Consider the following 23137-nt stretch of genomic DNA (forward strand, 5'->3'; position numbering starts at 1 on the left):
ACTCGATCTTTCTTTCTGGTGATTGTAGGATATTTGGTCAAGCCCCTTTACTACCGAAAAGGTCACCCTTACTTGAATGAAATAGCCTGGCAGTGTATAGAAGAAAGGGATAAGGGTTCATAGTTACGAAGCGGGTTAATCAAGACGAGTTTAACTTTTGCTTTTGTAACCTGGGGTGTCACACGCAGCTAGATAAAGTAGCTTGATGTCAGTCCGTTGAAGAAAACATGTACCATCAGGTGTAGATATTGATTAATTTCTTTTGCAACCTTCCCATGGGGAAAGGAATGAACTTGTCTTGATAGATAAGCCACTTTTTGTCTACTGCCTGATTATTCTATTCAGTTCTGTGATACCCTCTTTGATAGGAAAGGGTAGCCTTATTCAAACGAGTAGGCATTCGTGGATTGTCAGGCATTTTTTTTTGTTTTAGAATATATGATACATATCAGTTCTACTATGATCGATGACTAAACAATTATCTTGTACTTGTTGCATTCCATCAATAGTCACGTGAATTGTAATCAATCAAACTGAGAGAAATCGATTACGGTTTCTTCGGGTCACGATGACGACAGGAGACTTTTTACTTCATAGCAAGATCAGATTAAAACAAAGATTAATAAACACATAAACAAGTAAATGAAAAAAAAACGGAAATTAACTAACTTGTAGGTAACAGAGCATTTTGCTAACGTGTTAATCTAATTGAATCTTAAAAGACCTTGAGGTATCGCACAGGCCATCGCCTCTACAGGAAACGTATTTCGCTCACGGAGTGTGCCAGCTCATGCGGCTTTAGGTGACTACTTAGGAGGAATACTGTGAATTGGCATACGGCGTCAAGAACACTGATCTGTTAATGACCCTTCAGATGGTGGTCCACTTTTGGTCGTCTTTGGTCCTAACGACTCCGTTAAAGAAATATATCATGGAATAAGTCACTAGTTTGGGGTGATGTCTTTTATAATCAAATCCAGCAGTCGCGGAGCCTCAATCCTAGGACCCTTTGATTAGGAGTCCTGTCTGCTACCATCTTGCCACGCAAAACATATAAAAGGTTTGTGGTAGCAGATTGGATCTCTAATCATGAAGTCCTGGGTTCGAGGCCGACTGTTCGATTTGACTATATATATATATATATATATATATATATATATATATATATATATATATATATATATGTGTATGTATATGTATGTATATATATGTATATATATGTATGTATATATATGTATATATATGTATGTATATATATGTATGTATATGTATGTATATATATGTATGTATATGTATGTATATATATGTATATATATATGTGTGTATATGTATGTATATATATATGTAATAGGTTGTGATCCTTTCATATCTTTTGCGTGGCAAGATAGTAGCAGAATGGACCTCTAACCATGATATTCCGGGCTGGAGGCTCTGCTACTTCCACTGAAATAGAAAAAAGCAAAAAGCGAAACCCGGCCGTCCAGGTTACATATTGTACGACCGTCCTCCTTTGCCATGGTCAGGTGCCATGCAGGTTCCTCTTTGTGACGGCCTTTTGTGAAATGGATGAATATTGGCTTCCAAGGTTCAGTTCGAGGTAGTCAATACTCCTGTACGGGGTATTGACGGCATGCCTTGCCTTGCACCTAATCGATACTATGGTGGACTTGACTTTCTTGCCACGCCACTCGTACTATCCAAAGTCACTTTTTTTTTGTGGAGAGTATTATTTTTTAAAAGAAAGATACTGTTTTCTTTTTTTAATAATTTCAATTATTCCGCCGTTTCTCTCCAAACTTTACTTTACCTTCTCACACTGTGTGTGTGTGTGTGTGTGTGTGTGTGTGTGTGTGTGTGTGTGTGTGTGTGTGTGTGTGTGTGTGTGTGTGTGTTTGTGTGTGTGTGTGTGTGTGTGTGTTTGTGTGTGTACGTATATGTGTATGTGTTTGTGTGTGTATGTGTATGTGTTTTTGTGTATGTGTGTATTTATGTGTGTGTATGTGTGTATGTGTTCAGATGGCACCTGTTGGCCGTCATTTATGAGTGGTTATGTCTGCCACCAATCATTCATATGAGGCGGCGTGCCAATTACTCAGTAGATCCGATTGGATGGATTCGTTAATAACCCAGACAGATCTAATAGCATCCGCTGATGGCCCTGTTGCACAATGGCTCGGTCAGAAAACGATGACTGGCTTAAGACTGTGCTACCTTGATATATAGAGCTACCTACAGAAAAGATAGCAATGCATAAGTGAATATAATAAATGAATGACTTCCTGAATGATGATGATCCTTTTCGTCCTGAGTTTCACTGGATGGAAACCCGGAGCCTCACGGTGGCTGGCAACGATCCTCGGGCCCTCCAATAGACCTCTCCTGGAAGAAATATTATACTTGTCTGTGTTGTATTGATGTGGGAATGTTGTAGGAGGTCACTTCTCCTTATGTGAAAAGGTGGACGGTCGAAGATGATAGAGATCTTGGATCCGGCCTGGAGATCGAGCGTCAACCCCTCGGGGCTGCACCTCCAGATGGGGGTGAGGGTGTTGACGGGTGTTGAAGATGGGCGGAGGGGAGATGATTCTCTCTGATGTGTGTCTCGCAGGACCATTATTAGCAGGATCATCATCAGGTGGTTCCTGGATCACTAAACTATATAGATAGAGAAATGGATAAAGATGTGATATATGAACGAATATATGTATAAAGAAATTAATAAATAGATGAATAAACAAGCAAACAGTTAAGTTAATGTATTGGTGATGAAATCCCACATAAGGGGCGGGGTTTCCGAATTCAACTTAGTGCATGAACTCCTTTCCTTCTGTCCCAGTGTTTTTTTTTTTTTTTTTCTTCTTCGTGGTGACCCCCCTCCCGGTTTAGTGAAGGGATTACGTCTGACCTCGAGTAACCTTTTCTGTAGAGGGGCGTCGGGTGTGTGTATATATATATATATATATATATATATATATATATATATATATATATATATATATATATATATATATATATATATATTATTCTTGTTGCCACGGAGCTATTTTATCAACCTCATTGGCGCATCCTCCGATAGTGAACGGGTTGAAGAAACGTATGGATGTTGAGGGCTTAACGGTCGACGCAGACCTCGCCTGTGAACTCCACGACTTGCAGCACTACACGTGTGGACTCAAGATGGACATTTTGCGGAGGACAGAATTTATGTCTATTGATTTTTGGATATGGTCTCTATAGTGAAGATAGATTGGTTGGTTAATTGGTCGAGTATGATTTATGGACGGATTTATTTTACGGTCTCTCCTATGAGTCTCGATACGCTCTATGAGGCCCGAGACCCGTGACATCAAATTACTTGTCATGCGTTATAGATTTCATCTTCGATTTCAGGGACCCATTTGCCAATGACATCGGCCAGTCTCGGCTCAAGATGATGTAGACGACCTAAGTCACTCCAACCCCCTTCTTCCATTATGCAAGTCCTGAAGAGTTTCGGTCAATACAACTATCACACTTCACACCGTCACATTTTTTTTTTTTTTCGAAGAACCATTGAAGTGAAATGTGCTTCTGCCAGCTGGGATCTTTTGAAGACCTCCAATTAAACCAATTTGTGACTGGGCCCAACACAGCTACCCAATTGGCTTTTTTCTGTACTATTCCTCTATTTTTTTCTTCTTCTTCTTCTTTGGTGCGGTGTTTGTCTTCTGTTTTTCAGTGGCAATTCGCTGTATTATTTCTTGATGATGAAAATATTATAACTTGTTGCTTTTGCTCCTGTTGTCGTCGTTGATAATGATTAACTACGACAAACGACTCCATTAAAAACGAAAATAGTAACCATTTCCTACCTTTCTAGTTATCATGATCATAATCGGTCTTGCCTCCGCTCGTTCATCATAATTATTTCTTATCTCATAACTTTTGTAACATTCTTACTGTCACAATTTTAGCACAGTTACTATGGAATTCAGTCCTGCTTAGTTGAAGTACATTAGCGTTCAATAATTCATTTTAATATCGTTCTGTTTATTTCTATCTAATTTAATGTTGACGCATGTATTTCACGGTACATCTGGGAGGGTTGGGGTGTCAGTAGAGTAAATGCAGTTTTACTGTCTTGTAAGGAACGAATGACAGTCGATCGGAAGTATATGAAGAGATGAACGAAATCATCTGGCAATATCCAAAGTTTAGATAGAAACATGTCACATCACCTTGGGAAAAAGAAGAGCAGCAAAATGACATCGTAATGTACTGAGGCAGAACAAGTATTTAGGTCGAGTCAGTCGCAGCACATCCTCGTGACGTCATATCGTTTTTTCCCAAAGTTTAATGGCCACTTGCTTATTATCTAGTCCTTGGTGTTGTCCAGAGCAAGAACCACGTCATCATCTTAGCTAAGAAATTAGATTTATTTGCGTGTATTAATGCAGTGAATATGAACGTGAGTAGGCTTGCGTGTACGCACGCACGGACACACTTGTATAAATTATATACATAACAACGGATACGTGTATGTAATTGAGCATAGTAATGCGGGAATAAGCGGGTAATACGCTGAAGTTAATGGAGTACAGAAGTCGCAAAAAGCATTGACTTGCGAAATACGCACATGGCATAATATCCCTTCAAGAGAGGCACGCTATTGCGTAGGTCTGCGTGGAGTCGATGCGACTCAAGCAGTGGAAAGAGGAATGGGGTTGGGAGGAGGTGTTGGGGAAGGGAGTTGGCGGGTGTAGAGCATGGATGTATGAAGTGAATACATAGGAGGATCAATTGAGTGAGAGAGAGAAGCAAAGGGAGGCGGAAATGTTGCGAAAAAGGGGTGAAAGACTTGGGCGTGAAGAATTATAATTAAGAAGAGAGATAACGAAGAATGAAGTTTGATTGAGCTGAATTGATATGGCAAAAAAAAAAAAAAAGAGGAGGAAAGAGAAGGTTACCGAAAGTGATCGTTAGAATATATATATATGTGTATATATATATATATATATATACACACACACACACACACACACACACACACACACACACACACACACACACACACACACACACACACACACACACACACACACACACACACACACATTAAGGAAAATCGTATCATTGAATTGGGGGAGGCAGAAAGAACACAACGAAAAAGTGAAAATGCCAGGGTGGTGCATGTGTGTATTGCTTCACTGTATTTATTGAATACCGTTAGACGGGGCAGTAGCTTTACTCGCAAGATCTCGTATCTGTGTCTCTAATTACCAAACTGCTTTAAATTCACTTATTTTTTCCGCCTTTCTCACCATACACCAGGTAGGGCAATGCCCTGTCAGCGATGATGCCTCACGAAGTCCCTCCACAAGTCCCTATCAGCATACAGCTGCACACTCTCCACCTCTTCCATAGTTCTTCCTCTTGACTCTATGACTTGTCTGATGCCGTCTCTCCATCTCTTCCTGGGTCTTCCTGTTGGACGCTTTCCTTGTGGCTGCCACTGGTAGTATTTTAATGGGTACTGATGCTCATTCATCCTCATGACGTGGCCAAACCATCTTAATTGGCTTTTCTCTACATATTCTAATATTGGCTCTATTTCCAGCTCTCTTCTTATTTCTTCATTTCTTATTCTGTCACACCTTGTTACACCTTTTATTATTCGCAGTACTCTCATCTCTGCTGCTTGTATCTTACTTTTCAGCCTTTCTGTCAATGTCCATGTTTCAGACCCATATGTTAGAACTGGTCTTAAAATATTTTTGTAAATTGTTATCTTAACCTGCTTGGGTATAAGTTTTTCTCGCATCAATGGATATAGCGTTCTTAAATTATTTGTATGGCACTGTATTCTATTTAATATTTCTTTTTCCATTTGACACCTTCCATCTATCTTTACTCCTAGGTATTTTTTCCGCCTAAAGAGTTTATTATTACATGAATTTCTGAACGTCCTTCAAACATTCCATCTTAAATTTCTTGCTATGTTCTATATGATAAAAAAGGCTATTTTCGATAAGTCTATCAAAGGGAACATCATGTGAGGACAGGGCCTTTATGAGTACAATATTTCGCTTGTTTGAGTTTTATTGAATAGGTGTTCGTGGTATACATAACTAAGAATATATAAGAAGATACGGGGAAGCAGAGGGGGAGGTCAACGGAGCCTAGGAAAGGTCAAAGAGGAGAGGGAACTAATGTCTCTGTGATGGTCATTTGTTCACAGCCAGTGAACAAGTGTGAAAAGGGAAGAAATAAGGGGAGAGAGGCATTTGTCCACTGATAATAGACAAAAGTCCTGAAAGGAAAAAGATGTGGCGGAGAACTAGAGGTAGCCTTTCAATATCTTGTTGGTAATTAGAAGGAAAAAAAAAAAGGTGAAATACATGCCTCTATTTTGTTCAGTCGTGTTGCATCCTTGGATGATGGCTACTTCTAAACTTTTTCGGATGTTATCGGGCTCGTGTACCAGTAGTGTACTAGTAGCTCTGCTTTTTCTAAGTCCATCAGATGGTTGTTACTGTTCCTATGTGTAACGCCCGCGTCGGTGATGACATCATGGCAGATGTCGTACCGATGCTGTTATTGTTCCTTAGACTTTCTGGCAGAACAGGCAGTCCCGTCGGTCCCTATATCAATTACAGAATGTATATTGCGTTGTTAGCGTGCGTTTATGTGTACAACTGATACTTCCATAATATGTTGCATAGTATGGGGTGAAGTGTTGCATCCTGGTCAGTTCTCTGTTCGGTCATGCAGCCTCTTCTGGTAGCTTGGAAGGGCTGGATGGTGACCGCACCGCAGTCTGGCCAGGTGGATTCTGTCCCTTCGGGGGAAAATCATCGTACAGTGTTTCATTGTGATTATAAGTTCCCAGTGTCATTTGGATATATACTTCTCCCCCTCTCCTTTCAACAGAAATCTACTTTCTCCGAAAGCTAAAGAGCTTACGAAAGAAATTTATTACTAATTCGTTTGCTGTCGCTTTTTGCAGAGCACACACACACACACACACACACACACACACACACACACACACACACACACACACACACATATATATATATATATATATATATATATATATATATATATATATATATATATATATATATATATGGGCGCTAAGATAAGAGGGGGAGAGAGTGGTGGGTGGGAGTGGGTGCGTGTCTAACTCGGTTGCCTCCCATATAAATGGGAAAAAGCTCTTGGTATATATATATATATATATATATATATATATATATATATATATATATATATATATGTATGTATGTATGTATGTATGTATGTATGCATGTGCGTGCGTACGTGCGTGCGTGTGTGTGTGTGTGTGTGTGTGTGTGTGTGTGTGTGTGTGTAGATAAATCACAAATGTGGCACGTGATCCAGTAATTTGCTAGTAACCACTTAGAAAAACAAGAAACACGAAATTACCAAGCGTTTTCATGTTTTCCCATCTTCAGGGGAATACAGATGAAGGTATAAATAGTACAGTCATTTGGTAACAATGCAAGGAAAAAAATCACCAGACAAGTGATACTAGGAGAGGTAACAGAGTGGTAGAGGAAATAAACCGAAACGGTCAATACACACGGAACGCATGACACAAAAACAATCTTAGAACGTCACAAAATTATTTTTGGTAACAGTTTCCAACTTGTTTACAAATATTACTAATAATGAAATTATCCAACTCATATAAACCACTACTAATGTTCAGATTAATAACTTCAGTATATTTAATGAGACTGTTTTCTACAATGTTTCAGTTGATAATCGAATTACATGATAGAATAGAAGCCTTATCTCAGTCAAAACAATATTTATTCATATGAAATTTCTTAATCACCATTTCGAGTCTTCTTGACTTTTTCAGCGGCGTAGAAGTGAGTTGGGGTCGTCTCAGTGGTAGAGGTGAAAATTAACTGTCTTTGTTGAGTGGTCGGTATCTGAGGTATGGCTTCGTCTTCTGAGAAGCTCGTTCACAACGATGATTGTTTAGTTCCGGAGAATCTCTCCTCGTGCTCGCTATGCCTTAGCCCAGGGCTTGAATTTCTCCTCATGCTCGGTAACGCTGGCAAACCAGACGTCTGGATATTCAAATTCAGGTTCATATCTTTGATGAATAGGGCTTCTAGGATGGGAAGACAACGTGTATCCTAGCAAGAGAAGAACACTAGTAGAAAACACAGACATTCACATATTCATAATCATATCACTCACCGCTCCATTAACACACTGAAAGACAACACACTGCTGCATGCCAGACCCCCTGATATCCACCCTTCTGAATCCTCTCTCCCACGTAAGGACAGAGTCCACTTGGCCAGACTGCGATGCGGTCACCACCCAGCACTTCTAAGCTTCCAGAAGAGGCTGGACGACCGTGTTGTGAACAGCTGCCCAGGATGTAACACTTCACCCCATACCATACAACACATAATGGAAGACTGCATTATACACAATCATGCACGCAAACAACACAACATACACTCTATAAAGGATTTGTGGGAAAACCCAGTTTCGGCTGTGGCCTTCCTTGGGGAGACGGGACTGCTCGGACAGACAGTCTAGGGAACGACAACAACAACAACAACACAGACATTATAACAGCATGTCAGGATAAACGTCTTCCTGCAGAAACGATTTATTTGATGCTTCCGCGACCTATATGGTTTCAGGAACATTCTAAATGTCGTGTGTTTTTTACTATGCCTGTGGTTCAATGGGAACACATGTGGAACAGTGATCTTCAAACTGAGGAACGTAAGTGATTTCCAAGGAAAACGTGAGATACTCTATATATGTATATATATATATATATATATTTATATATATATATATATATATATATATTGTCACTGCCGTCTCCGAAGGTGGAGGAGCATGAGGTACAGAGGAATGGGAAACAATCATAACGCACACGTCAAACTTCTTTATTGTTGCCCTTCGATCTTGATCTTATACAGACGGTGTGGTTTCTGCAAATTGTGTTACATTGTAATTTGCATTCATAATTAATCTCTCAAAATTAAGCACACTATTTGTCAATAACAATCATTGAACTCAACTCATGATTCCTACCATGATTCTGTTACCCGCCTCCAAAACATTCATCATTAGATATCTTCGTGATCCTTTGCTATTCTGAGAAACCAAATATATTACTAATTAACATAACTTCTCCACTATTACATATTATTTCAAACAATGACATTACATAACAATTTACTCTTTCAATGCTTACTAATAATGACTGCCATGGCACTTACAGAGATGTTGTCAATTCGACAACTACACACAGAAAGAACATTACTGATTACGATCCTAATGAGGAGAATGCGCACTACTTCGTGCGGAGGAATACATCTAAGGGATCGTAAATAAATATACGAGTTATGTTTTTATGTTCCACTCAACATTCTCCTTTTTCCTAGAGTTTCTTTAATCTTATTTTATTTTATTATATATATAATGGATCACTACAGTACATCAGTTTCGACAATAACATTTTCCATTTTATTTTACATACATTGTAACTATCTACGTAACAACACGGGCCTGTGGTTGCCACTAAGTTCAATTATTTCTCGAACATGTCATCGATATCTTCTCATATATTCTCATATTACACCCAGACATTGTGTAATCTGTACTCAACATACATCAAATGTCACAAGCCGTGATTCGTAATTAAACTTAGTACATATCATAATTTGTCAATACACTCGAACATTATACAATTGGTACTTAACACAGATCAAATGTCACAAGCCGTGATTCGTCATCAACCTTAGTACATATCATAATTTACCTGTACAATATCATACATCAAGATATTCTTATACACACACACACACACACACACACACACACACACACACACACACACACACACACACACACACACACACACACACACAATATACCATGAATGAACGCACCATTTATCTGAAATTAATATTTTCTCTCGGGGATCTTTGAATTTCCTGATGCCCATTTGAATTCTGACGAGACTGATATTTGTTGATCGGCTGTCGCTCTCTAAACGTGCAAATGGATGAGGGGTGGGTTTCGGGGGGAGGAGGGGACACTACGCACATAAAGATGACGGAAAGGAAATTACAGTTTCAAAAAGATTAAGAACCAAGGGTAATGGTGGTTGCATATCCACTAAAAGTTGTGAGTGATGGATCACTTAGTGCACTGTATCCACAGTTGCACCAAAGCAACACCGCCTGAGGTGTTTAGCGGGTGTACATAACACCTACAGAATGGAGATCATTTCACTAAAATCAGTACAGAGAAGAATGATCAAAATGATACATGGACTTAGAAATTTGCCTTACGAAGAGAGGCTAGGCACCTTAACTTACACGCTCTGGAAAGGCGTAGAGTGCGGGGTGATCTAATAGAGGTGTTCAAGTGGATCAAAGGCTTTAACAAGGGTGATGCAAACAAGGTTCATCGTATTAAAACAACAGGGCAGGACTCGCAGTAATGGTTATAAACTGGACAAATTTAAATTTAAAAAGGAAATAGGCAAGAATTGGTTTATTAATTGGGTGGTCGACGAATGGAATAAAGTTAGTAACCATGTAGTAAGCGCTGAAACTATCAGTTGTTTCAAGAAACGATTAGACAACTTTATGGATGGGGATGCCAGGTGGTGATGGATACGGAGCTGCCTAGTGTAGGCCTTATGGTCTCTTGCAGTTTCCTTCATTCTTATGTTGTGTTCTATGGACATCACCTCCGCTCCTTCATTCCCAATCAGAACTCTACGGGGCTTCTCGATTACTTTGACTGGCTACATTGTTGTGGAGGCGAAAATGGTGGAAAGAGATCATAGAAACGAAAATAATGATAAAAATGAAAGTTAAGAAAAAAGGTGGTAGAAAGCTACGCACAGATAACTGAAGATAACCTGAGCAAAACCATGGACAAGGTTGATCAAACATGATTATGTAGGAAGAGTTAGAAAAAAAAGAGAAGACAAAAGGAAGCGTAGAGACCTAAAGATCACGGGACGGGTATGATGACAAAAGAAAATTAAAATTATGTTATGATTCAGTCGCACTTTTTCAAGTTCCATCAGTCGTTGATGTTTACATGGCGCATTTGGTAGCTAAGCTGTGGTCGGAACACTAGTATTTCTTATGAAAAATTATAAAGTAGATGGAGTAGTACTCACTATTATAATTGGGGTGATAGTCAACCATTCGAGTAATGGAGGTACCTGCCAGCTGAATAAAATCAACTGGCGTAAAAATAAGGATCTCGAGAACAGCATTTTAACGGGTTAGTCGGAATATAGTCTTCAACCCTTTGAGGTATATAGGCTTCTTTCAACTCAATAAAATCGCCTGGCGTTAAATGCAACGAAACTCTTAAAATACGACGACTCTTTACAATGAGCTGGCAATAGTTCTGCACCCGGAAGAAGAGGAGAAGGAAGCGTTAGGTGTGGCTTCCCAGTAGGGGCGGCCGACATCAGCAAGAACAACAGGAATAAATCGAAGATATGGATGTGGCAAGAGCGGCGTTTGTCATTGTGCACTTATTTTATTGCAAGGCATTATGTAAGACATTTCATATGAAACTGATATTTGTTAGAGGAAAATAACTACATTGAATAGACATTAGTTTGAGACGATATATTGTTACAAAGGATTACAAAGGTGGAGCATGTCGACAGGAGACCTTTTGGTTCATATCTAGGTCGGATGCGAAAAAATCATAATAATGATAAATAAATAAAGAAATAAAAACTATAATAATGTAAGTAATAGATAAAATACATAAATGCATAGGTATAGTTAAATAATAAGCAAACAGGTAAATAGTAAATAATAATAAATTGACATGTAGTGATTAATCAGAGTAAGCGGTGACACATCTTCATGGTAATGGAGGACCTTTAGCTGAAGGATGTGTGTCTAGCGTATTCGTAGAAACGAAACAGGAAGAGGTTTAGATAGCGTTGGTGTGTGTGCGTGGGACATTCTTACAGGTGTTGGGGGAGAGGGAAGGGGTAAATGTCAAGGTCAGAGGGGCTAGAGGAGTTTCAGAAGGTTTGGAACAAGTGCAAGACAAGATGATGTCATTAATTGTCTAGGTATTGGTGATCGATGAGGTGGTAGAAGGTCGTTATGTTGACAGCAGTTGGGTAATAGAGTATGCTAATACATTGTGGGATCTTCGTAGTGATGAATAATTGGATTACTGGGAGCAAATTGGTCGTGACCATGATTAGATATCTTGAAAATTGCTTAATTTTGTTTATTTGAACCTGGTGGAAGCTAAAAGTAATAGTTGTTATGTTGTCCTCGGGTCTCAATGAGTTACAAATTTTCATAACAGAAAAGTTTCTTCATGATAGTATGTGTCTTTATTCAAAACCAAGAGAGGTACTAGGCTTGGTGAACGTACAATACCACAGCGGACAAAACCCCAGTCGGTAGGTTAGGTGAGAATATGTTGTGTTAGGTTAGGTTAGGTTAGGTTATGTCCTCCTAATTTTCCTATTGGGGTTTTGTCTGCTATGCAGGTTGGGGTTTTGTCCGTTGGGGTTTTGACATGTTGCCCTCGACGTTGCCCGAATGTTATATGGATACCAGAGAGGTCGTATGACCCCGGAAAGAACCCAGACCCGTTTTTTTTTTTCATACATTATTCTGGAGTGCATGTGGACCTCCGTTCCAAATTGGGAAAAATACCTGTTGTTAAATAGCGACGTTGTTGTCCAAACACTCAGGGCAAAGGCAGCACCTCCTCCTCCTTCCTCTCATTATCATAACTATTGTTGTTTTTCAATAAATTCCTTAAAGTTAAAACAACCAGACTATTTAATTATGAGTGTCGCTTCCGATGAGGTATGTTTTGTGGTAGGATATATTGGAGACACCATTCTTTTTTATTCAGGCATAGTCGACGAATGAAATAAACCTCGATCAGAGGCTAACGCATGTTATACAATTCGAGGATATAAGACCCCCAAAACATGGAAGCAAAATGCTATAATGTTTTTTCTGCGTTTGTTTTGGACCAAAAGGGTTCCTATACGTACTTGGGGACAACTATAATAATAATAAAAAAGAAATGCTATCAGGTAGCATGAGGTTATCAAGAATAGGAATCTTGCACTTTTAAGTACTTTAGAACTTATATAATTACTGCGGGGAGCAAAGACGACCGCTAAAGTGGTATCGGTTCAGAATGTAAACAAAAGGTATTCTGTGTCCACGATGACACTGCTCATGGTCCCTGAAGCACAGTGACGCCCTCCCCTCCCCTCACCTTACTCTTCAGTTGATCAATATAGTTTGGCGAGTGCCGGGAGAAGACGTATAAGAGTGGCTAAGACGATCTTGACCTCTTCATCACGCTGATGCATTTCTAAACTAAATAAAATCGCTTTGAGTTAGCTTGGATGAAGCCAGTAGAGGGCGTCGCCGTAGATGAAGGGTCGGCATACTATCATAACATTTCTTTGTTCAAAAGTGGACTTATTTTTTCTTTCATTCCCTCCAACAGGTCTGAACATCACGGGGGCCAACATTCGTATTTGGATCCACGACCAGGACCTAGCCAAGCTCGAGCAGATCGTGTGGGAGGGGCAGGGGCACCGCCTCTGCAAGGAGACTAGTAACCACAGCAAAGTCAGGCAATTTCTCAACCTAGTGCCTCGTATGATGGTAAGTGTGTGTGTGTTTGTGTGTGTGTGTATGTGTGTATTTACCTAGTTGTATTTTACGGGAAGGGGAGCTATGCTCGTGGTGTCCCGTCTTCATATCTCGTTTTATCTAGACTATTTTTAAATTCGTGTATCGTTCTTGCACACACCACATTCTCATCTAACTTGTTCCAAACGTCTATTACCTTGTGGGGAAAGCTGTTCTTTTTCAGGTCTCTTCTATAACTGTCTTTCTTGATTTTCTTTACGTGTCCTCTCGTATTTCTACTATCCCGTTTTATTAGATCCTCTCTATCAATAGTTTCTATGCCTTTCATGATTCTATAAATAGTTATCAAGTCTCCTCTCTTCTTTGCTCTAATGTCTGTAGCTCAAGTTTTGCTAGTCTCTCTTCATATGCTCTTTGTATTCTGTCAAGTTTTGTTATACATTTTTTGTACTTGGTGACCACATCGTCGCTGCATACTCCAATCTTGGTCTCATCAAAGTGACTAGTATTTTCTTCACCATTTCTTCGTCCAGGTATGTAAATACCATGTTGATTGTTCTTATTAAATTATAAGTTTCTCAAAAAAAATTGTATATATGTTTCTCAGGGGACATGTTATTCATAATAATGACTCCCAGGTCCTTCTCATTTTATATTTTTTTTATTTCCTCTCCCAATTTATATGACCCCACTATTCTTTTTTTGCTTCCTCCAAATTCCATTATACTACACTTCTTAATATTGAATTCCATCTCCCACTTCCTACTCCATTCCCATACTTTATTGAGATCACTCTGTAGCGACTCACAATCTTCTTCAGTGTTCACTTTTTTCAACAATTTTGCATCATCCGCAAAGAAGCTCATATAAGTTTCAATTCCTTTATTCATATCATTAATATATATAGCAAACATTATTGGGGCCAGAACTGTTCCTTGAGGAACTCCACTTATCACTTCATCCCAATTAGAGTGTTTGTCTCTTATCACCACTCTCATTTTTCTTTCATGCAAGAAGTTTTCCATCCACTTCAGCAGTTTGCCCTGTATTCCTCCTGCAGTTTCTAATTTCTTTAGCAACTTCTTATGTGGCACCTTTTCAAAAGTTTTTTTTTTCAGGTCTAGAAATGCACAATCAGCCCATCCATCTCTTTCTTGTATTATATCTATTAGCTTTGAATAAAAACACACCAAGTTTGTGACGCATGATCGTCCTTGTCTGAATCCAAATTGCCTTGGATTTAGTACGTTTTTTTTCCAAATGCCTTACCCATCTAATTTTGTTAATTCTTTCACAAATTTTAGCTATCGTACCTGTAAGAGAGACTGGTCTATAGTTAGTAGGGTTTTCCTTGTTTCCCCCTTTATTCATTGGTACTATATTTGCTCTTTTCCAATCTTCTGGAACTTTTCCTTCTTTCAGTGAACTGTTTACTAGACTATGTGTTTTGTCTGTTAGTTCATTCCTGCATTCTCTCAAAATCCAGTTTGCCATTTCACCTGGTCCATGCGATTTTCTGACATCGAGATTACTCAAGTGATTCATTATTTCATTCCTTGATATTTCTATCTCTTTCATAGGGGGACTTTCTCCTCCCACTCGATATCTCTAGGTTGTATGTTCTCCCTCGTAAACACCGATGTAAAATGCTTGTTCATAATTTCTGTCATTTCTATTTCCTCTGTGTATTCAACTCCTCCTTGTCGTAGTTTCTCTAATTCTTGTTTGTTTTTCAGTTTGTTGTTTACAAATCTGTAAAATTGTTTTGGTTGATCTTTACATTTTTCTTATTTTCTCTTTTCTTCTCTGCACATTTATACATAATGATTTCTATAACTAGTATATTTTTTCCATTTTTCAGGTATTTTGTCTTTTTTTCCATTTCATCCAAGCTTAATATCTTTTGTCTTTTAACTCCCTACATCTTTTGCTGTACCAACACTTTACATATTCTTTTTCTTGCTTTTGTCTTGGAACATACTTTTCCACTCCTTTATAAATTTTTGTCAAAATATTCCATTTCTCTTCTACTGTTGTTTCTTGTGTATTCTTTCCCAGTCTGCTTTTTGAAAGAATTCTCTTATTCTATCAATTTTTTTTTTCATACATCAATCTTTCCTTTCTATATTTTTCGTTTTTGTTCGTGTATTTTTCCTCATTTAGTTCCAGTTTAACCAATATGTGGTCAGTTTTACTTGTTGGTGTCTTATATTTAATCTTGTCCACTATTTCGGGTTCTGATGTGATTATTAGGTCCAGTCTCGATGGTTCTTCCTCATTTATATACCTAGAATTCTCTTGTATCCATTGCGTCATTGTATGTTCTATAATCATATCAAGTAGTACATTTCCACATAGGTCGTCTCCACCCTTCACTGTCATCTCTTCCCAGCAGATTTCTTTACAATTAAAGTCACCCATTATAATTATTCTTCCTTCATCTTCCATTATCTTATTTAGTGTTATCCTTGTGTCTTCTAACATATTTTTGTGTTCTTTCTCTTCCCACGAAGCCGTTTTAGGAGGCACATAATTTACTACAAACTTCCTGCTCTTCCCATCCCTGTCCTCCACTTCCATCATAATCATCTCTATTCTTTCCATATGCGACATTCCTCACATTTATATCCTCCTTAGACAGGAACATAACTCTACCCCCTTGTTTTACCTGGTTTTAATCCAATAATTATATGCACCATGTCCTACACTGTTGGGTGGTAGTGGACCTTTCAATTTTGTCTCTGCAATTCCCATTATGTCAGGTTCTTTTTCCTTCAGGTAATCATTCAGTTCGTTCAAGTCTGTTATTAATCTATCTATATTTGTGTAAGACACTTTTAATTTTCTGCTACTTCCATCGTGTTTTCTGTTTCCCTTCTGTTTTTCTCTGCTATGAAACATTTCCTCACTTTCATATTCACTACTCTCCAATAGAATTTATCTTTTTCTGACTCTGTTCTTTTCTAGTTTTTTCCTTAGCTTCTAGTCTTTTTGTTTTCTCTTCCTCTCTTTCCTCTTTATTCATTTCTCTTTTTATCCATGCCTTTTTATACTGATCACTTTTTGCTAGTTTCCCTGTTTTTGCTATGATATTCTCTGCTGTCGTTTGTGACCTCAATTTAACCTTAACTGGTCTGGTCTTATCTGTATTGTATTTCCCTTGTCTATATATTTCTTTTATTTATTTCCCTGTTTCTGGTTCATCTTTTTGAACTTCTTTTAATATCTTGTTTACTTTTTCCTTTTCCTCCTTTACTCCTATAGTCCTATTTGGATTATACTTCTCTTCCATCCCTAATATAATTATACATTTCTTTTTATCCGCTAAGTCTCTTACTATATTCTCCTTCTCCCTTATCACTTTAATAACTGTGTCCTTAGTTTCTTTCATCTGCTGTTCCACTATATCTCTAAATTCAATTTTATTGTTCTCTTGTACTTTTTTCCAACCACTTACCTCTTTTCCTTGTTCTTCCTCGTCTGTGTGTTCTGCATCCCTCTTGTTTACCTCTTCTAACACCCGGGGCCCGTTCGTCCCCTTCCTCATTTCCTTCCATTTTCCTTAGTAATACCTCTCTTTCTCCCTTTTCTTCACCTTCCCATTACACCACGAGTTTTCACGTTCCCTGTTAATACAACAAAGGTACTCCCTCGTTGTTGAGATCGATGAAACTTGAAGTTTTCCTAGAGTTCCCAACTTCTTTGTCACTTCGACCGACGTATGTATGTATATATATATATATATATATGTATATATAATGTGTATATATATACATATATATATATATAATATATATATATATATATATGTATATATAATGTGTATATATATATATACATATATATATATATATATATGTGTGTGTGTGTGTGTGTGAGAGAGAGAGAGAGAGAAATGAGGAGAGGGAGGAAGGGGTAAGGATAGATTTGTAATAATTTAAAAAAGAGTTGAATTTATGAGCAATTATCCTGTTATCTGGACCGTACAGATTGAACACGGCGAGCAAAACCAGACTATTTTTGTTCCCACCTTAGACCAAGATCAAGGAGGTGCACGAGGCGGCCGTCGCTGGCAACCTGGATGTGCTCGAGACCAAGGCTGACCAACCCGAAATCCTCACAGCGAAGGATCACAACGGACTCAATCCTCTGCACAAGGTAATTCGGTTAATTCTTATTATAGTAGGACGTATGGTAATCATAAGGATTGATTAGATAGTTAGTCAGTCGTTAGCATGAGTTCTGTGATACATAGGCTCCACGGGAAATATGTTTGCAGTTGGGAAGTGGCTACTTCTAGTCTGCGCGTAAGCGATAGAGCCCTTTTACACGAGCGTCTCCGTTCGTCCATTAGCGTGCAAGACGTTTTAACATTCAACGGAGTTCATTGGGACCTTTCACACGACGCATTGCACGCGCATACAACGCGGCGCAAACGCCCAAGCCAGCGAGAATGCGCTATTAATGGTGATGGACACTTGCACACGAGCGCAAGCGCGCATGGAAGCCACTGCTTCTTTAGGTGGAATGGATAGCCTCATGTTTGTGTCTTGTAGCTTAATACCATCTATGACTCTGGCCGAAACTCCCTAGAAGGTAGGGTATGACGTCCTGAAGTAGTCGAATAATTTGCCATCGTCAGCAGCTTGTAGGTCTTCATGATAAAGTGATGACGGTTTTCCGTTTTCGTTGTTTGAATTACTGCATAAACAAACACAGATTTCGTCCGTGCGTTCTTCATCTGGAGATGATGGATGACTGAAAGGAAGGCTCGGACCGGAACACAGGACGGCTGCAAGGGTCTGATGGTCTGTCAGAGAAATGCGAACGCGTTTACGCAATTCTGACGCGTTTCTTGAAATGCCCGTGTGAAAAAACCGGCCGCTTTCACATAAGCGTTTCCGTACACGTTCGGGTGGGCCACGTTTTAACTTTCAATGGAGTTCAATGGGACCTTTCACACGACGCGTTTTGCGGTCCCGTTGAACTCCATTGAAAGTTAAAACGCGGCGCACCCGAACGCGCGTACGGAAACGCTCGTGTAAAAGTGGTCTCAGATAGAGCAAGGTCTAAGTAAACAGGTCTAATCGCTGGAGTAGTTCTGCGCAGCTTCTGACGTCATTTAGATGCGTCCATTTTCTCTTTGTGATACATTGAAGAAAACTGTGAAACGCCAAGGAAGACAGGAACTATAATATTTTATATATTATATATATATATTATATATCATATATATTATATATTCATATATATAGACAGGAACTATAATATTTTATATATATTATATATATATTTTATATAATATTTGTCAGAATATAAATAATTGAGTGGAGCGGTGCGAGCGAAGGCGACGTCATTTTCGAACGACGGACCAACTTCAACTGACAGCTATAGGACCCGCTAACCCCACTTTGAACAGCCAAGTGACGTTCACGGGCTCGCTGCGCCAACTCCCTCGAAATTCGGTCGGAAGTGGTTAGACCTTATATTCTTAGATCTTGAGATAGAGCGTCCCGTAGTAGCGGCACCCGATAAAATATATATATATATATATATATATATAGATATATATATATATATTTTTTTTTCATCATTTTGAAGTGGCCGAGATCATCGTCACAAATGGTATAGAATTGTTTGTGGCTCTTAGATACTACTGAAATTAATTCAGATTTCAGATTTTAAATAATTTTCCTTTCGATTTAGTGGGTGCATATGTATATATATATATATATATATATATATATATATATATATGATTTTGTGGTTTGAATGATTCTTCACTAGTAGGGCCTCCCAAGGTTGAAAAGATAAATGTAACTGAGGGAAAAAGCCGGGGTGGTAAAAAGTTCTCAAACTATTAGATTAAATTTTTATTTATGAAATAGGGAGGGGGATGATAAGTGATTTAAAAAAATCTGAAAATAACAAACCAAGAATTGATATAATGGTTAAGAAAATTTTCCTTTCGTTTGAATAGATGATTGAATAGATATATGAATAAATTAATAAAAGAATAAATAGATAAATAAATAAATAAATGCATGAATAGATGATTAAATAGATCAATGAATAAATTAATAAAAGATTAAATAAATAAATAAGTAAATAAGTAAATAAATAAAGAAAAGAAAATAAGATGAAATCCGAACAAAAGATCTGCAGGCGTGACCGTGTAGGTAAATTGATGCAAGACTGCAATGTTGCACACATCCTTTACGTACCGGGTGATACATTCCTCTGTTGGCGCTTAGATATTCTATTCATCTCCGTGACATCCCCTCCCTCGGTAGCGAAGACTTCCTGTCTCGATTAACCCCTTCCATAGCGATTTCATTAATTGTCATGGCATCCATCAGCATTGATGGTTATATAAACATATATTTCAGTTACCACGACGCAATGTCATTCCTCTTTGGGGAAACTCCTTGTTTCCATATGTTCAGGGTGGTAAATAGAAGAATTCACACACCAGTTTTGGTACAATTTATAACAAATCTACACCTAAGACTTAGTGCGTGGATATCGGACTAATGCAGCAAATACACTGCATACCCCGCGTGGGGTAGGTCCAAAGCACATTTACAATTTTCCTAGCGCAAACCTGCTAGATGGCTTTATATGTAGATCATTATATACCTAAATAGACACACACACTACAGGCTCCCATAACACAGATCGGCCACCATCTCTAGCTGCCTTCATCGAGGAATCAACATTCGTGATAGGGAGCAGACTATTACAAGAATTATAAATACAATGAAATATGTTACAAGAAAACACTGGGCAGGAAAATACACCAGATGTATGGGACATGAAACAAATACAATAAAATACACAACAATACATAAGACAATGGGAAAATACAATAAACACACATTTGGGCAGAAAAAAATTGAGGAGTTCTTGAATATAATCAAAGATTACATCCCCCTTCGTTATGCCGAACACAACTGCACATATTTATCTACACAATACATATATGTATACAGAATATATATCGGTTACAATGAAAAATATTTTGCAAATCCAGACAATTGTACACACTAGTGTCACTTGACCATCAAGGCATTCTACCTTTTGAACATAGATGATACGAGTGGTGAACAGGGGGTAACACATTGGGAACATTGAGTTTTGGAGGAGGCTGGGTAAATGCAGGTATAGGCACCTGATTCTTCTAGCCTATCAGAATGCAGAATCTCACTAAGTCCTTGAGATGGGTAAAAAATCATGAACCTATCGATATGAAGCCTCACCAGGAAAAGACCAGTAAATTTGTTGTTTAATTTAGAATGTCGCTCTGGCATTTGTTTAAAAACATGATCACCGACTTGGATGGAAACATGTATAGCCATACTGTGTTGTTACTGTATCATGTTTGATCTAGACTCATAAAGATTTCGTGTGACAGAATCATACATGGTATGCAGTGTATGGCACTGAAGGTGACTAATCTTCAAAGTTGTAGAGAGGACAAATAGGAGTATCCAAGAGATCATACGGCAGCCTCTTCCCAGAATCATAAATGACATAATGATATGTCTTTCCCGTTGCTACACTGATTGTGCTATTAATACAAGCACTGACATGGGGTAACTAGTGTTCCCAAGTTTCCTGCAGATCACTAGCAACGTGCCTTAGGATATCAAGTATTTTCCTATTCGTCCGCTCCACCAGACTGTTAGAGGAGGGACGATAAGCAGTTACAAAAGTCTGGGTGATATTGTATTGTTTGCAAATGTTGGCAATGAGGTACCTCATTCTTAAACTCGGTCCCATTGTCGCTAAGCAACATTGAAGTGGGATAAGGCATATTTGGGGGCAGTTATTGTGTTACCGTGGAAAAAAGAGACTTTGTCAGTAGATACATTGAGATGATTACAGAGAAATGGAGGGGCCGGTATGTCTCGACCACTTCTTAACAACATGTGATGTATATACAAAAATAACAATAATGGAAATAATTATAAAAGGACAAGCTCCAACACAGATAATTGTAGGCGTCGTCTGCTTGGAGAGGAAAATTTGATCCCTGTAGAAGTACCCTCAGAAGACAGGCTAGGAGGCCATTGAATGCAGTATGGCTCTCGTCCGCACAAGGAGTAACTGCAGATCAACAGCTACACACGTGATCCTGGCTCACACACATTAACACATTTACAAAACATGGCGATATGAGGATGAAAAAAAAAATGTATTAAGTGAAATTAGTTTCTCACAATACACGAGACTAAGGGAAAACGTAAAGAATGCAAGGGGTAACTATATTAAAGATAAGTAAAAATGGGCAAACAATGTGGTAAGTAATGGATACCGCAATGGCTCGAAAGTCAATACTCATCTGACAACATTAGGGGGGGGGGGGGCGGGGGGGCATATGCCCTGGGGCGGGACATTTAGGGGGTTGGCAATTCTAGTTTTGGACATGCCGCCCACGAGGCTGACAAAATAATTATATTAAAAAATGTCAAAGGAGCCCTGAATATTTTACCGTATTATACGAATTTTGCGTTAGGATCAACAGAATATGAAATGTTTTCCCTTTATCCTTTCTGCAATAGGGACATTAAATAAATTGTTTAAAATCTGTTTGATTACTTCACAAGCCAATAGCTATAATAGGCAGTGGCGGCGCCAGGGGGGGGCTTGGGCTGGGCTTTAGCCCCCCCCCCCCAAAAGTGGCCATCCCCCACATTATCCCCCCCAACTGAAATGAGCAAATTGAAAATTTAAAACACTCATTGAAGTAATTTTATTAAGTGGAATTTTTAATTGCTAGGTCTAAAGATTTGTCAGCCATCAGTGCTAGCCCAACCATTAACCCCCTCCCCTTCTGAAATGAGGATAATATATGTGTATTATCATATTACTATTAGCCCCCCCAAAAATTTGCTCAGCCCCCCCTTAGCCTCCCCAACTAAAAATTCCTGGCGCCGCCGCTGAAAACAGGCTGTAAGGAATGGTGGAGATGGGGGAGGGGGGCGTCACTGAAAACTTTGCCCCGGGCGGCACTTAGGCATGTAAGAGCTCTGGACAACATCCACGTGCCCAGCGGTGGGAAAGCAGCAGTTATTGCAACAAGATGTTGAGGAGCCTCGCAGTATTCTGATGATACAGACTGGGCCGACGTAGGCAGATCCCTTACATGCCTCAGTGCCACCCCGGGGCAAAGTGCCACCCCGGAGCAAAGTGCCGACCCCCCCCCCCCCCCGGGCAAAGTTCTCAGTGACGCCACTATTGGCTTGCAAAATAATTAAACGGATTTTAAAAATTGTATATAATGTCCCTATTGTAGAAAGAATTAGGGGAAATGTTTCATATTCTGTTGATTCTAACTCAAAAATCGTAAACTGCGGTAAAATATTCAGGGCTCCTTCGATGTTTTTTTTTTTATAATTATTTTGTCAGCCTTGTGGGCTGCATGTCCGGACTAGAACTGCCGCTCCAGGGCATAT

The 23137-nt window shown here is 38.9% G+C and overlaps 1 protein-coding gene across 1 annotated transcript in view; it reads left to right on the forward strand.

The window, feature by feature from the left end:
* LOC143018957 (uncharacterized) overlaps positions 1 to 23137 on the forward strand; it is a 194824-nt gene that overhangs the window by 83870 nt on the left and 87817 nt on the right. The window contains exons 8-9 of the mRNA XM_076174588.1: positions 13531 to 13691; positions 17715 to 17837. Of these exons, the coding sequence (XP_076030703.1) occupies positions 13531 to 13691; positions 17715 to 17837 (284 nt within the window). The remainder of the gene's footprint in view (positions 1 to 13530; positions 13692 to 17714; positions 17838 to 23137) is intronic.

This window comes from Oratosquilla oratoria, chromosome 36 (assembly GCF_046742065.1).
Source record: "Oratosquilla oratoria isolate Oo_2021 chromosome 36, ASM4674206v1, whole genome shotgun sequence".
In the NCBI taxonomy this organism is placed as follows: domain Eukaryota; kingdom Metazoa; phylum Arthropoda; class Malacostraca; order Stomatopoda; family Squillidae; genus Oratosquilla; species Oratosquilla oratoria.